We start from the raw sequence: 15,403 nt of genomic DNA, 5'->3' as shown, positions 1-15,403 counted from the left end.
AAGGGACACGGGGAAAAACACTCAAATATTAATAAAAATGTAACACGAGATGAAGCAGAGATTAATACAACTTGATTTAGATCAAATGTCTATTTCCTTTACATTTTAAATCGCCATTAATGCGGGTCATATGACAGGATCCCATTATTTTACTCTGTTTTTGTCACTGAATCAAGTGTGAAACCAAGATGAAACACTGCAGAAAAATAAACACACGCAGAGTTAAATATTCCCTTTTCTAAACTCCTCTAATACAAGAGCTGAAAGTTAGGGTCATATCTCAGGCAAAAGTACATTTGAATAGGATTTCTTTCAGTGACGAAAATTTAATTTCTAGATTCTTACCATCATGAATCTCGTAAGCCAAACTAGTGATCTTCTGGGTAATTATCATCATTGGGCTGTGACAAAATAAAAAATAAATATTTAAAAGCAGAAACTTAAAAAATACTTGTGATGTATGAAAAAGAGTTTACTCTGCTTATACAACTGCAAAATCCTGACATTTTTTTTAACATAAAAAAAGACCTCCAAGGGATTTCAAAGACATAATCCAGGGGCTGCCGTGTTTGGGGAAGGCATGGGAGCTAGATCTAGGCCTTCTCCCTTGCTTTGAAAAAAGCAGGAAGGGAGAAAGGAAGGGAAGGGATGGGAAGGAGGCAGAGAGAGAGAAACCATGAGAGACCCTGTGTGAGCAGCGCTGCTGCCCCGACTCTGCGCATTAGAACACCAGGCCACAGGGTTACCTGGGCATCAGGCGTAGCCCTGGTTTCCTGATTTTGACTTTCCAACATACCATGCTGCCTTCTGCCTCAGCTGACTTACAGGTGGAAAGTGAGTTGGGAAAAGGGGAATAGGTAGAAAATTAAAGGAGGTTGGGTGAGAAATGCAGAACAAAACAGGAGGGATGGGCGAGGAAGAAACAGGACAATGTCTGTCCCGCTTGTCTGAGACCAGGGGCTAAGGGCCTGTGAGAGCTGCCCTAGGGACAACACCTAAAGCCTTTTATTTTTTTTTTAAGATTTTATTTATTTATTCATGAGAGACACACAGAGAGGGGCAGAGACACAGGCAGAGGGAGAAGCAGGTTCCTCGTGGGGAGCCTGATGCAGCATTCGATTCCAGGACCCTGGGATCATGCCCTGAGCCAAAGGCAGATGCTCAACCACTGAGCCACCCAAGTGCCCAATAAAGCTCCCCTTCAATGGGGGTGCTAAATCATGTCATAATTAAGATGGTAATATCTTTTTATATTTTATAGTCTGTAATTGAATGGATAACTTGGAAAGGAAAAATAAATCAATCCACATAAGAAAGCCACCAGGATATATCTTTATCCTTTATCACGTTAGCTTAGACATTCATATCACAGAACAATTAATCACAAGGTATTTATTTATATTTTGGGAATTTCCCTAAAACCAGGAAATGGTGTTTTGCCTACAGGTAGAGTGTGAGCTCTATCTTCTCGGGGTACGCATGGCCACCGCCACTGCATAGCCAAGGAGAGGCCCTCAGAACAGGCCAGCCACACAGCCAGCGAGTGGCAGGAGGAAGCTCAGACCCCACCACGGGGACCCGGTGCTCTTCCACCTGTCCCCACCACTCAGAGCTCGAGACTGCTTGGTGTGGACTCCACCTCTGGCCGAACGCGAGGATCCTTCAACTCCTAAAGAAAGAAGAACACCATCCAAGGCAATGAGACGCACAGACCTGGGCCCCAGAACCGCTCATTCTACTGACCTGACAGGCAAGATCTCACATACACACACACACACACACACACACACACACACACACACACACACACGCACGTACCTGTCATATGACAACTGCTCTCAAACTCAAAGTGCATAACGGAGGAGATTCCCCTTGGGTTCCCTTACAACTCAGTTCCTACCTTTCCACCACTCACTCTCGGGAAATGATCCCTCAGGCAACCTATCCCCCCCCAGGCTGCCAGGAACACCCAGCTGCCGTGTTAGCTTCCAGGATGTTTTCTATGCCTCTGAGGTTTGTAAAAATAATGACTCCCACTTCCCTGGGGGCAAAGAATCACTTTTCTCATCCTGCCTCATTCTCTTCATCGTTTAGCCCACCCAAGAATTACAAAATACTCTTCGGTTCTAAATTCGAATTCCTATTTCCTCTCAAAACATAATAAAAACGACTGATCAAATAACGAAGTTCATCAACTCAGTGACACACACACGTATATGATGATCCCAAACCTGCAGCTGTGTGCTTTCTGAGTGTGCGCCCGTCTTGTGGCTCCGGCGTCGGGGCATCCCTGTGTCAGGTGTGGGGGCTCCTGTGGCTGCCAGGTGTGCAGGCTGCAGCCGGCTCATGGAAATGAGCTGGGCGGGGAGGACGGGGCGTGCGAGGCTGTGGTGCTGGATCTGAGAACCATGCTCCCCGCCAGGGATGGAGGGAAGGCAGGGAGCAGAGGTGAAGGCTCCAGAGTCTTTCCAAACGTTGCTCTGTCTACTTAGACCACTCTTTCTGTTTTGCCAAGACAGCCCCTTCTTCAAGTCCCAGCCGAGAAGCTACTTTGTCCTAGGGGCCCACAGAACAGCGCCACCTCTAGTGGCCCCTCTGCCACAAAGCCCACACCTGCTCTTCATTTAACCTTTGTTTGCCTCCTTCAAAATATTTTCAGGTTCATGGGTGCTTCATTAATCAAATTACAGTGGTTGTTGTTAAATCTGTCTTTCCTTTCTAGAAAGCCCATGAGGTAAGAAACCAACAGTCTTTTTCACCTCTGAATTCCCAGGGCCTGGCTCAAGATACGTGCTAAATAAATATTTTTAAAATGCCAAATAAACAGACTCTTCTAAGTGTCCAATCAAGATCCCCTACTCCTTCTACAAGTTAATCAGGCTCCCTCCCACCTGCCCCTTCTCATCTGTGCTTGAAAGCATTCATCATACTGTTTTTTAATTTTTTGTTTACTTTCCTGTCACCACAAAAGTCATGGGCCACTGAACACCAGAACTCTGCCTTAGTTATCTCTGCACCTTTGATACTTGGCATATACATGGCTCAAAGAACCAACTGGTTTGCAAAACATCTCAACATCTTTTTGTTTGCTTTACCAGTGGTCATTAGCCCTGAATATTCCCTTGGGTTTTAAATAGGTGGTAGTTCCACTGCCTCTGGTCCAACCTGTCATGGGGTGGGTTCAGGGAGTGGCAAATGTGAGAGTAAAACACTAGAAGGCAGAATTACTACAGAGAGACCCTGAAGGAGTAAGTTACAGATGAAAGTAAGATAGTACTGAAGTAAGAGGTTCAGTAAAGCACGGACAGATTAATGGGAGCTCAGAAAAGTAAACCAGAGGGGAAAACGGAGAGATGAGTCCAACACAGGCGTGTGTGTGTGTGTGTGTGTGTGTGTGTGTGTGTGTGTGTGACCAGGAAACAAAACAGAGTGATGGGGAAGGAGAACCACCCTCACCTCACTACAGCTGAACCAGGATGCAGAGAAAACATGTCTAAATGCAAACACATTACTGGCAGTGCATCTTCTTTTAAATGCAAACAACTCCAATGTGCTCAGATTACCAGCAGTGTATCTTCTTAGCAGTGCACTTTGTTCATAAATACTTGTTTTGGTGACTCATACATTATTTCACTTGTAGCTTTTAACTATATTTTAACTACCTGCTGACTTTGCATCTAGTGGAGCCTCCATAGCTAGTCACTTCCTGGGTCCTGAAAGTCTGAGATCACTTGATGCAAATCAGAAAGACTGGCTTTTCCCCCAGGGTGGAATCTGAGGGATGGAGGAGGGAGAGGAGGTGGGTGGCCTCCAGCGAGTGAGCTCAGGGCTGTGGACAGAGCCACCATACCTTCTACATGAAGACATCTCTGTATTCAAGTGTAAGGACGCATATTTACTCCTGCTGGCACTCTGCGAGGAATGTGGGAAAATATGGAATCTAACTGTTCAAAATAAACACCGCAACTGATGAAAGAGTAGCAGGTAATATTTTTTAAAAAGCCTTATCTGATGTAAAGAACTAAAAGTTTTACACTTCCTGAAACTTAAAAAAAAAAAACAGATGCAGGAGTTAAAAATCTTTTATATGCATTTTTTTGGTCTCTACAAATAATGAGAATGGGATTTAGTTCTATCACACAGAATTCAACAGTAGTTAAACATTATTAGAAAATGAATGCTAAAAAGAATAGTCACTTTCTTAACTGTCCATCTCTAGGAGACGCTATCTCTAAAGACATCTGCATACAAATGAGATAAAGCAACACACCTGCCAGGTCAAAGGTCAGTTTGCCACCAGGGTACAAGTCACCTGACAACAGAGAGCCCCACACACAGAATGCCAAAGACCACAGAGGGAGACGTGATGGAAAAGGGCATGGGTTTCCGAGCCACGTCCATTCATTCACCTTACTCTCTCATTCAGAAACAGGTGTTCAACAAGCAAAATAAACCAGATGCTAGAGACACAACCATGCACAAGATGAAGTTCCCGCTGCCATGGCCCTCACAATGTACCGGACGGAGAGAGATAATAAAGGAATAAACAGGCAAATGCATCGTATGCCAGATGCTGCCCAGGGCTGAGCCCAGGAACAAAGCAGGGCAGGGGAAGAGGGAGTGCCAGCACGTGGTGACATATAACCAGCCTCGCCTGAAGGTGACATTTCAAGCGAGAACAAGGCAGAGAGCAGCCTGTGGAGGTAAGAAGGTTCAGGAAGGGAGAGAAGCAGTTCAACAGCCCTCAGGCAGAACTGTGACTGGTATGTGGGGAGACAGGAGGACGCTGACAGGCCTGGAGCTGGTGCAGAGGGCGGACAGGGCAGATGCCTGAGGCAGGCGGGGCAGCGGTCAGACCCAGGCGGGTTCTGCAGGGGCGAGTGAGGCCTGGCTCTCGAGTGACACACGGACTGGACGGCTCTCGGCACGTAGTAACCTGGTTTTAAATGGACGTTTTCTGGCTCTGGGCTGAAAAAGACTGAGAAGCCACAGTGGGATAAGTGGGCAGGAGAGGATGGAGGCTCAGACCAGGGTGACAGCACGTGGGGTCTGACGTGGTGCCCAGCTGTCATCTGAAGGTAGAGATGACAGGATCTGCTGGCGACCTGACAAGGGGTTTGATGCAGGGTTTGAGATCCAACGCCGCCAAGGTTTTTGACCAGAGCAACCACCTAGAAGGACAGAGGTGCCTCCTGGAGCTCTGGGTGGAGGTATGGGTGGTGAACTGGCAGCTGGTCACCTGAGTCTGAAAACTGCCTACACCCTGCCCCCACCGGTGATTGCTTATGGAAGACTGGGGAGCTAGTTAAGTCCCCCCCCCAAAAAAATTATCTAAAATATCAAAGTAGAGCGGGGGGATGGGGTGACTGGGTGACGGGCACTGAGGGGGGCACCTGACAGGATGAGCACTGGGTATTATACTATATGTTGGCAAACTGAACTCCAATAAAAAATTTTTAAAAAATATCAAAATAATGATGCCATTGTGTAGATTAAATAAAGTAGCCACATGAAAAATACCTGGAACGGTATCTGAGACACAGCAAATGTCTAACAAAACCTTCCTTTAATAAATACTGGAACTGCTACCAGGCATCAGGCACTGAAGGGACATGATAATTAGCTGTAAAGTGTGGTCTCCGGAGAGGCTTTCTCACTAAAACGGGAGATAAACAGGTATGTGAATAACTATATAAAAGTGTTATGAGCCAGATGAGCCATCTGAAGGAATGTGTGCAGAGATGAGAAAGAGCTTTAAAACGAGGGCAAAACCTGGGGTCCAAGTCACGTCATATCCCCTGGGCCTGTGGGCCAAGGGGCGCTGGGTGTGTGTGGACAGCTGGACTGCAAGGGCGGCGCCCCAAGCAGGGAGAACAGTCCAGAGATGGTGAGGACAGCGGGGACGGGGCTGAGGGGCAGGCTGGGCACACCCCGTGGGGGCTCAGAGCCTCAGGAACCCGCAGACTTCCAATACATAGTTACAGCACACTGCCTTGCAAGCGGACAGAACAGTGGAGAAGGATCCGGGAGGGCAGAGGCCGGACAAATCAAGCCGTCTAGTGGCCTGCTTGCTCTTGGTAACTCGACCTAGGTTAGTAGCAGCTGGACAGAAGGATTCCTCCCACCAAATGTAGGTCAAGGTGTGGGAGACACTCCCCCAGGATGAAACAGGATCAACGGAACATTAAGGTTGAGCAATTGAATAATTTACATCTACCCCACTTACAACACAGTAAGTGGGCGCCGTGTGACAGGAGGTGATGAGAGCGGGGGTCTTCTAGAACTCAGCACGGAGCACAGAGACACATCTACAACTGACTCTCAGCTTGAATAAGGCTTTCCCAAAGGAGCACACACAGGACACCTAGCTAGCTCACTGCATTGAGTGTCCCACTCTTGATTTTGGCTCAGGTCATGCATGATCTCAGGGTCATGAGATTGAGTCCTGCATCCAATTCCCTGCTGTGTGTGGAACCTGCTTAAGATTCTTTCTCTCCTTCTGCCTCTGTACCCCACTCCCTGTCTGAAAAAATTAAAAAATAAATAAATAAAAGAGGTGCATCTAACAATCACACCTATAGCTTTTAGACCAAATGGTCTGTCCCTTATGCTGGACAGGACTGTCACCTACAAAAGTACTTCACACCTAACAAAATGTACAGCATGTGCTCCATAAATCCTAGCTGAATGAACACACAGGAGTAAGCAGTAACAAAATGTTTGCTGAGCATCTGATACTACGTGGTTAGCTCTAAAACACATCCTTAATCCGAATGGAAAATTATGTCATGTACATCTCGTTTGGTGGATGCATTAAGCTATCCCTTTAGCACCATAAAAATCGACATCAGAACTCATCACCTTCCTGCCAAAAAAAATCTGTTCTCACTTCCATCTACACGTTACTTATCTACAAAGAAGGCAAGGATTTACCTTTCATTCTTCCGTCTCAATACCATTTACTGAATAATCAAGAAGAGCTTTCCCCACTGGATCTATAATCCCACCATTTCTTTTCTGTACCTTTATTTCTCAGATCCCATGGGGTTGTTTCTCTGCCCTGGTTTTACGATTCCTGTTAGTCCTGTAATATTTAAGGGACTGCTACTTGACAAACAGTAGTGTTTTGTACTGAAATTGCTACCTGCACACGCTCAAACTTCTAGAGAAACTTTTCAGTTCATCTAATGTCCCTCAACACCCCACCTAGAACTGCATGACACCTACAGATTAACCTGAAAGGAATTATTATCTTTATAATACTGAATAACAAGATGTTTCTCCAGTTAGTGTCCTTTCATATCCTACAGTAAAGTTTTATTGTCTTCTACAGAGGTCCTGTGCATTTCTTTTTACATGTATTCCTAGACATATCAGAGTTTTAACTGCTTGTGAAACTAGGATCCTTTAACTATTATATTTGCTAACTGGTTATTGCTGATATAAAAGGCAGCTAATTAATTATTGTATACTCTTCCTGTACCTATTTTCTGAGGCTAGCACAAAAGTCAAGACTTCAGTAGCTTCTCAACCTTTCTGTGAAAAGAAACTTCTAAGATATGAGTCCCTTAGGGGCACCTGGGGGGCTCAGTCTGTTATGCGCCTGTCTTTAGCTCAGGTCATGATCTCGGGGTCCTAGGATCGAGTCCTGCATTGGGGGGTCCCTGCTCAGTGGGGAGTCTGCTTTTCCCTCTGCCCCTCCTCATCACTTGCGCTGTCTCTCAAATAAATTTAAAAAAAAAGCAAGTCCCTTTTATCTGATTGACATTTTAAATACATCTTGAACTCATGCCTAACTACACACGCACACATGCACACACAATTAGTTTCCCATATATCATGCAAGTAAGATTGCCCTGTACAAAAGAGCCCCCATGTGATTCCTCAGCAAGAGCCTGGCTTTGCTTTCGGTACTGCCAGTTTCAGGGCCGCAGGAGCGCTAAGGATAAAGGATGGTTCACTGTATTCAATTCTACCTTCTACAGACATCATGCATTTTGGATATTTACCCTAATTAGGATCAAGTTAGCATCTTTTATGCTCACGTGTTAAATACATTCAGGACTTCTAAACACCTAAATATTTCATTAGGGGAAGAGTCTGCCTCTAGGTGGCTTCTTTTCTGTCCTGTGTCCAATTAAAAAAAAAAAATCCTTCAACTTAGTTTGGTCAGATGGCCTCCTTCAGCTAATTTGTCTTTGCCTAATCTTTATCAGTTTACTGGTGATGGTCAAATGCTTCCTCCTAATGGATAAAAATTATACATTAAACTGGGAGTTTTATATCAGGTTGTCCATCTTTAACATGCTATATTGTTTTTCTTCCACATAAACATTTTAAATTATACTTAAATATTTAAATGACATTTTAAGTCTCAGCAAAATACTTAAAGCCATGTCATATAAAGTTATTTTTAAACATGCCTGTTGTTCTTACTGCAAAACTACCCCCTAATTTGTGGGCCACGTACAGAGTCCTTTCCAATAGGAAGTAAGCAGCAGTGGTGAGGAGGCATGCACTCTCCGTTTGCTCATCAACAGGGCCTCCGTTCACTGTTCACCAAGAGGATTCCTGAGATGCTGAATGAGGTGAAGCCCTAAGAAAGAAGCTTCCCTAAATGACTGTGTGAAGCAAAGGCTCCCTCCTCAGTGGACTGAGAAATAAGCATGTATTATGCTGAGCCACTGAAGTTGTGCTGTTGTTCTAACAGCAGTTAGCTTCTCCCCAGCTAGAGACTAGTAGTAAACAAGAGTTTAGAATATCAGGTACCAGAAATAAGAAAGTTAACTACTAAGATCAAACCAAAGGGACGGGGGGGTTGGAGGACCCAGGAAACACCGTGTTATGCAAATCTCTACTCATGCCAACCACATTCGTGAGCTCAATTTAGCTATGTTAATTACTTTTGAAATCTGACAATTTAAAAATATAAGCAGCACAGTATTTGTTAAATGAAGTATTATGTGGAATCCCAAAATATAAGCTAGAGACACAGAGCAGTTGTGGTCAGAGGGTAGAGCCTCACCTGGTCAGCCCCTACCGGTTACTTGGCTAGTGTATCTGAGAACTCAAGAAGGCAATTTGCAAATTCATGGTTTACAGTGTTAACTTCCAGCTGCTAATGTTAACATTTCTGTTATCAATATGCATAGACTGAATTAGTCAACAGTATTCTTTTTGTTTCAATTTCATACTAAATGCTTAATTCATTTTTTTTTCAATTTACTTATTTATGATAGTCACAGAGAGAGAGAGAGAGAGAGGCAGAGACACAGGCAGAGGGAGAAGCAGGCTCCATGCACCGGGAGCCCGATGTGGGATTCGATCCCGGGTCTCCAGGATCGCGCCCTGGGCCAAAGGCAGGCACCAAACCGCTGCGCCACCCAGAGATCCCTGCTTAATTCATTTCTAAATTCATTATAATGCAAGCACTAAAGCTATGAATTTATCTCTTAGATAGCACAGCTTCACCCACATGGCTCAGGTTTTTCTGCACTGTGATTGTTATTTCCCCTCATTCTTCTTGCTGTATTTTCTACTTTCTTCTTTACTAAGTAGTATTATTATTGATTCAGTGTCTATTTAACACCACTATGTGCTAAGCACTAAGGATACCCCCCAATGAACAAGACCAGTAGGGTAACTGCACCCAGGAAGATTAAACTAAGTGGCCTTAACTCTTGTAAACATTCACAACCTGTTCCTACTTTCATTATACCCTAATGACAACCTGTGACCTGGCTTACATCTTCAAATTCCAAAGATTTTTAATGGCCCAATATATTCACTGATTCTGTCCATTAGCTCTTTTTCTGCAAGAATATCTATTATTTATAAGCCAGATTGCCAGCATCTAGTCTCCTTTTCTGAATTCCAGGTACATTTCTCTATTCTACCCAATATATCATTAATTTAAGGAGTTTTTTTTAGTGTATTAATCAGTTCATTTCGGTTTGGTTGTGTTTGTTCTTTTGTATGAACCTCCTTTCATTTAAGTCTATTTTTTAAATCAGTTTTTAAGGGCTCCTGGGTGGCACAGTCAGTGAAGCATCTGCTTCTGGCTCAGGTCATGATCCCGGGGTCCTGGGATCAAGTCCCACATGGGGTTCTCTGCTCAATGCAGAGTCTGCTTCTCCCTTTCCCTCTGCCTGCTGCTTGCCCTGCTTGCACTCTTTCTTTCTCAAATAAATACAATCTTTAATAATAATAAATCAGTTTTTAAAAGTAAAATCTACTTGAATCCCATTAAGGAGAAAAGAAATTTCATCTTCTAAAATTCTCTTGTTCCATAGCAGTAATTTTTCTCTAAGCTTATAAAACTTTGGTCCATTTCTAATGTTGAGTAACTTTTTTTTTCCATACGTGCCATGATATACTTTATTTTTTTCCACTTTGTTCATCCTTAGCCGAGGTCCCTTTATAAAGATGGTGAGCACGTTAGCTCTTAGGGACTTGGACTACATTTATCTTGGAGCAGACATTTAATCAGTTTTGTTACAGGACATAGAGTACCATGGAGGGACTACCTTCCCTTTGAAAGAACTTTAAAAAGGCAGAAGTTATTTCCATGACTCAGTTGAATACTAGACATAAGAATGTAGAACATTCCATAAAAGTGAAATGCACAACAAGTAAAATACATGCTCAAGTGTCTTCTCTAGGATATTCAGAAGACAAAGCTAGGCCAAGGACATCTGGTCCAAAAAAAAGTCTCAGGGGGTGTTAAGAAGCAAGAAGAAGGGGTGCCAGGGTGGCTCAGCAGTTGAGCGTCTGCCTTCGGCCCAGGGCATGATCCTGGAGACCCAGGATTGAGTCCCACATCAGGGTCCCTGCATGGAGCCTGCTTCTCCCTCTGCCTGTGTCTCTGCCTCTCTCTCTCTCTCTGTGTGTGTGTCTCTCATGAATAAATAAATAAAATATTAAAAAAAAAGTAGCAAGAAGAAGTGATCAGATCTTATACAGAAGCTGGTAAATGACTGTACAGAAGACTCTCAGAAAAAAAAAAAAAAAAAAAAAACAAAAAAAAAACAGAAGACTCTCAGGAGAAGAAAGAAACAGAGTCAAAGACACAAACTCCAGGGGGCTGGCTTTCAATAGTTAAAACTGATGGCAGAAATTTCCATAAAGTTAGAGAATGCTTCCAGTATCAGAATCCCATACAACAAATTTAATTGCTACATATTGGAAACTGTATATAAGTCAACTTAAAAAGACAGGTTATTTTTGTGACTTACACAGAACCATAAAAGACCACTTCATAAGAAAATGTCTAAATTTGGGGCACCTGGGTTGGCTCCATCAGTTAAGCATCCAATTCTTGATTTCGGCTTGAGTCATGATTTCAGGGTTCTGCTGGAGATTTTCTCTCTCTCTCTCTCTTTCTCTCTCTATCCCTCTGCCCTTCCCCCAATTTACGCTCACCTGCGTGGTGCATGTGCACATGCTCTCTCTTAAATAATTTTTTTAAAAAAGAAAATATCTAAATTCATAAAGGAATTTCCAACCAAAATGTTTGTCAGTCACTTTTCATTTGAACTACTTAATGCAACTGTATGTTGTCTTCTCACCAACATGTTAGAATAGATAAAACAGGCTACTGAGTCAAAGTGTTCATCTTACCCTGAAAAATCAGCAGAATATTGTCCATAATCAAAGATATAGACTCTAGTAATTTGGCACACTGTGAGGTATCCCAAAGCAAACACAAAACAATATCTGGAAAACAAAAACAAACTAGATTAGTGAAAATAAAAGATTCATTTTGTTAAATAATACATTTCAAAGCAATTTATTAACCATATGATTCAAAATTTAAATGGTTCAAAACTTAAATATTTCTAGATCTATTCCACAAATAGCTTTCTTTAATAAACTGTAACAACTCTTAACTAGTATCTACTTAAGTCTACTTTTGTAAATTTTGTACCATCTTCAATGGTAAATGCATCTAATTACTGCTTTTATTAATTTTTTCCTTCTGAAAGACCTCCAGGAATCAAACTATATATTTGAAAGTCATGTTCACAAGTATAAAACTGTGAGTATTGGTATTTCTTCTATTTATTTCTCTTCCTTTTTAGAAAACACAATTTAGCCCAAAGATTTTTGGCTAAATTATACATTAAACAAATTCTTAATAGGATTTTAAAAACTTGCTCTCAACAGTCTAAAATCATACATCCTTAGTGTGGATCAGATGGCATTTACTCACATTTTATAGGTATGAACATTTATTTCCACATTCTCAAGGTGCTTGGGACAGAGCTACAATAATTAAACACATAGTATGGAAAAGAATTTATGTATCAATATGAAAATAACAGAAATTCTAGAACATGATAAAGGCTGCGATGCAAATGAGCAGGGAGGGATTATTATCTAGTCAATATAATTCTAGAGAAACTAAAGAATTACTGTACAACAGAAAAACCAGAACACATAGGAAATGTGGATAAATATTCAAATGTTCTCAAATTGGGGAAGGACTTTCTAAACACTGTTAAAATTTTAAGTTTCCTGGTATAGGCAATTCAGGCAGTTTTATGAAAGAAATCTTTTAAACTTGGGGCACCTAGGTGGCTCAGCCGGTTGAGCATTGGACTCCTGATTTCGGCTCAGGTCAGGATCTCAGGGTCCTGGGATCGAGCCCTGTATCAGGCTCCCACTCAGGGGGGTGTATGCTTAAAGATTCTCTCTCTCCCTCTCCCTGCCCTTCCCGACTTACATGCCAACATTCTCTCTCTCTCTCTCTCAAATAAATTAATTAAAAATAAAAAAAGAAATCTTTTAAACTTTAAACAAATAGGTAATTTTCATTTACTTGAATTAGTCCTAGGAGGGGGCAGAGGGTGATAGCTTCCTAATTCAAATGTTTTACAAAACATATATACTCTTGATAACCATATTTGACAAAATAGCATACATACATACTCACACACACAGGAGTGACAAATCAAAATAATTTCTAAAAATCATGTGGCTGATGGTGTTTCCTAAAGATGATCATAACATCTCCCATTTCATATGCTCTTCGACAACCTGACCTTCTGCTCCGCCCCCCCCCCCGCCCCGTTATGAATAAGAGTCTATTTCTCTATCCACTTAGAGTCTGGGTTGGCCTTTCAGCTCCTCTGACCAGCAGATTATGGCAGAAATAACACTTTGCTAGTTCCAGGCATGGCCCATAATTAGCCTGGTGATTTCTACTTCTTGCTTTGTGGAAGTTGTGACTCTCCTGAGACCCTGAAAAGAAGTGCGACTATCCTGAAACCATCACATGCAGAGGCTCTGGAGGATGAGACACTGTCTAGGAGAGACAGACACCAGATAGTAAGATACGTGGGTGAAGCAGCTGATGCCATATCAAAAAGAGATGATCTATCCAGTCGAACCTTTCCTGAATTTCTGTCCCACAAAGTCATTAGTAAAATAACATACCTATTTGTTTTAGGCCACCATAGTTTAGTGGGGTGATAGGATCAGAACAGAAATTGGTAAGTGAAAATGAGGCACTACCATGATTAAAAAAATCTGGAACACATAGCCCTGGCTTTAGGACTGGGTGCAGGTGGGACATGTAAAGGCCTTAAGGAGATTGCTAGTGAGGATCTGAAGGGCAGTAAGGAAACTGTCACTGGAAGCTACGGAACTTGGGTAACACTGGTACTCACTGGTTCCTTTCAGATGCATACGACAAGGTATGGATATAGAGAAATGAGCTAAAAAGGAGAGCTATTCAGGTTTTCAGCAAAATTTAGAAAAAAAAAGAGGGCTCAGGACAGTCTTTCCAGTCACAAAACACTCTTACAATAATCACAGTAAAGATGAAGTCAAGAGGACTCTTTAATGATACCTCAGGAAGATGTAAGGGCACATCTTCAGAGAACCTCTCAGAAAAAACAACAGCTTCCCAGAATCTTAAGGTTATGTCTCTTAGACTCTCTGCTAGACGAGAACGTTTTCAAGAACCTGAAGGATGCTATCACACAGCACTTTCAGGCCACAGTAAAAGGAGATTAGGAGAGGTCTATGGGAGTGGCTTCTGTCTGTCTAATGCAGGAGATTTATAGAGACATAGGACACCCACACCTGTCTTTAAGAGAGTTGTACAAGACTGGAGGGGAAGGGAGAAAGTTCAGATGAAGAGATCTTTCTGTCCCCAATTATCCACTGGTATGTAAAGGACTAAGAAAGCTGTTCAACTGTAAAATCTGGCTATTTCTTATATAAAAGGAAGGACAGAAGGACAGCTCAGGGTGTGGACAAAGAGCCACAGAGACCAACTCACAGGGATGAGATGGGGCCACTACTCAAGGAACAGGTAACGGGTGTCCCGATGGACTTCATAATTGCTATGTACCAGAGACTGTTAAGCAACTTGCATTCCTCTCCCTTTTTAATGAAGGATCTACCATAATTATCCTACCACTATTCACCATTGTATATTCATTACTGGGTGGAGGGGTACAAAACTTGCCCCATTAGCGCACTGGTCCTCACATGGAGAAGAGCTATATTTGAAGAACCACACTGAAGCTTCATCCATAGTACACCTGATTTAGATGACCAGAGGGAGGTGTCAAACTTGATGCCATAAGGAGGTGAGGAGGTGACACTCTGGGGTCTTTTTTTTTTTTAATTCTTTTTATTTTATTTTATTTATTTATGATAGTCACAGAGAGAGAGAGAGAGAGAGAGAGAGAGAGAGAGAGGCAGAGACACAGGCAGAGGGAGAAGCAGGCTCCATGTATGTACCGGGAGCCCGACGTGGGATTCGATCCCGGGTCTCCAGGATCGCGCCCTGGGCCAAAGGCAGGTGTCAAACTGCTGCGCCACCCAGGGATCCACACTCTGGGGTCTTGAGAGGAAGTGAGAACATGCAAGATGGATGTAAATTTTGGGGGCCAAAGGACTGTCTCCAAAGATTACTGCCCCAAGCAACAACCCGTGCATGGGTAGCTCTGAACAGCAAGAGACAGAATATAATCCTCTTCCCCTTGAATCTGAGCTGGACTTAATAATTTAGTTTACTAATAGAATACAATGAAAATGACTTCTTGAAACGTCAAGGCCCAGTCATGAGAAGTCTTGCAGCTTCCTCCATTTCATTCTTGAAATGCTTGTCCTTAGCATACTGTGAGCCCAGCTATCACATGTGCATCGAGAGGTAACATTCCTGGTCAACAATCCCAGGTGATCTCCCAACCAACAGTCAACACTGACTGCCAGAAGGGAACCATCTTGGATGCCAAGAGGTGAGGCTTTCAAATGATCACAGTTCCAGCCAACATGTAATAGCACCCACATAAGTCCTCGAGCAAAGATTCTCTAGCTAAGTCTGGCCAACATACAAAACCAAGAAAAACAGTAATAAACTGTTGTTTAGCCACTGACTTTGGGTGGT

The 15,403-nt window shown here is 42.7% G+C and overlaps 1 protein-coding gene across 8 annotated transcripts in view; it reads right to left on the bottom strand.

Annotated features, from left to right (window-relative positions):
* Positions 1-15,403, bottom strand: part of MBOAT2 (membrane bound glycerophospholipid O-acyltransferase 2) — a 122,875-nt gene that overhangs the window by 21,785 nt on the left and 85,687 nt on the right. For all 8 annotated transcript variants that reach the window (XM_072771165.1, XM_072771166.1, XM_072771164.1 and 5 more), the window contains 2 exons: positions 11,620-11,715; positions 346-401 (listed from right to left, as the gene is read on the bottom strand). In XM_072771165.1, coding sequence (XP_072627266.1) covers positions 346-401; positions 11,620-11,715 — 152 coding nt within the window. The remainder of the gene's footprint in view (positions 1-345; positions 402-11,619; positions 11,716-15,403) is intronic.

This window comes from Canis lupus, chromosome 12 (genome assembly GCF_048164855.1).
Source record: "Canis lupus baileyi chromosome 12, mCanLup2.hap1, whole genome shotgun sequence".
Lineage (NCBI taxonomy): Eukaryota > Metazoa > Chordata > Mammalia > Carnivora > Canidae > Canis > Canis lupus.
Note: the sequence above shows the minus strand (reverse complement) of the source record. Positions and strands in the feature narration are given on the sequence as shown.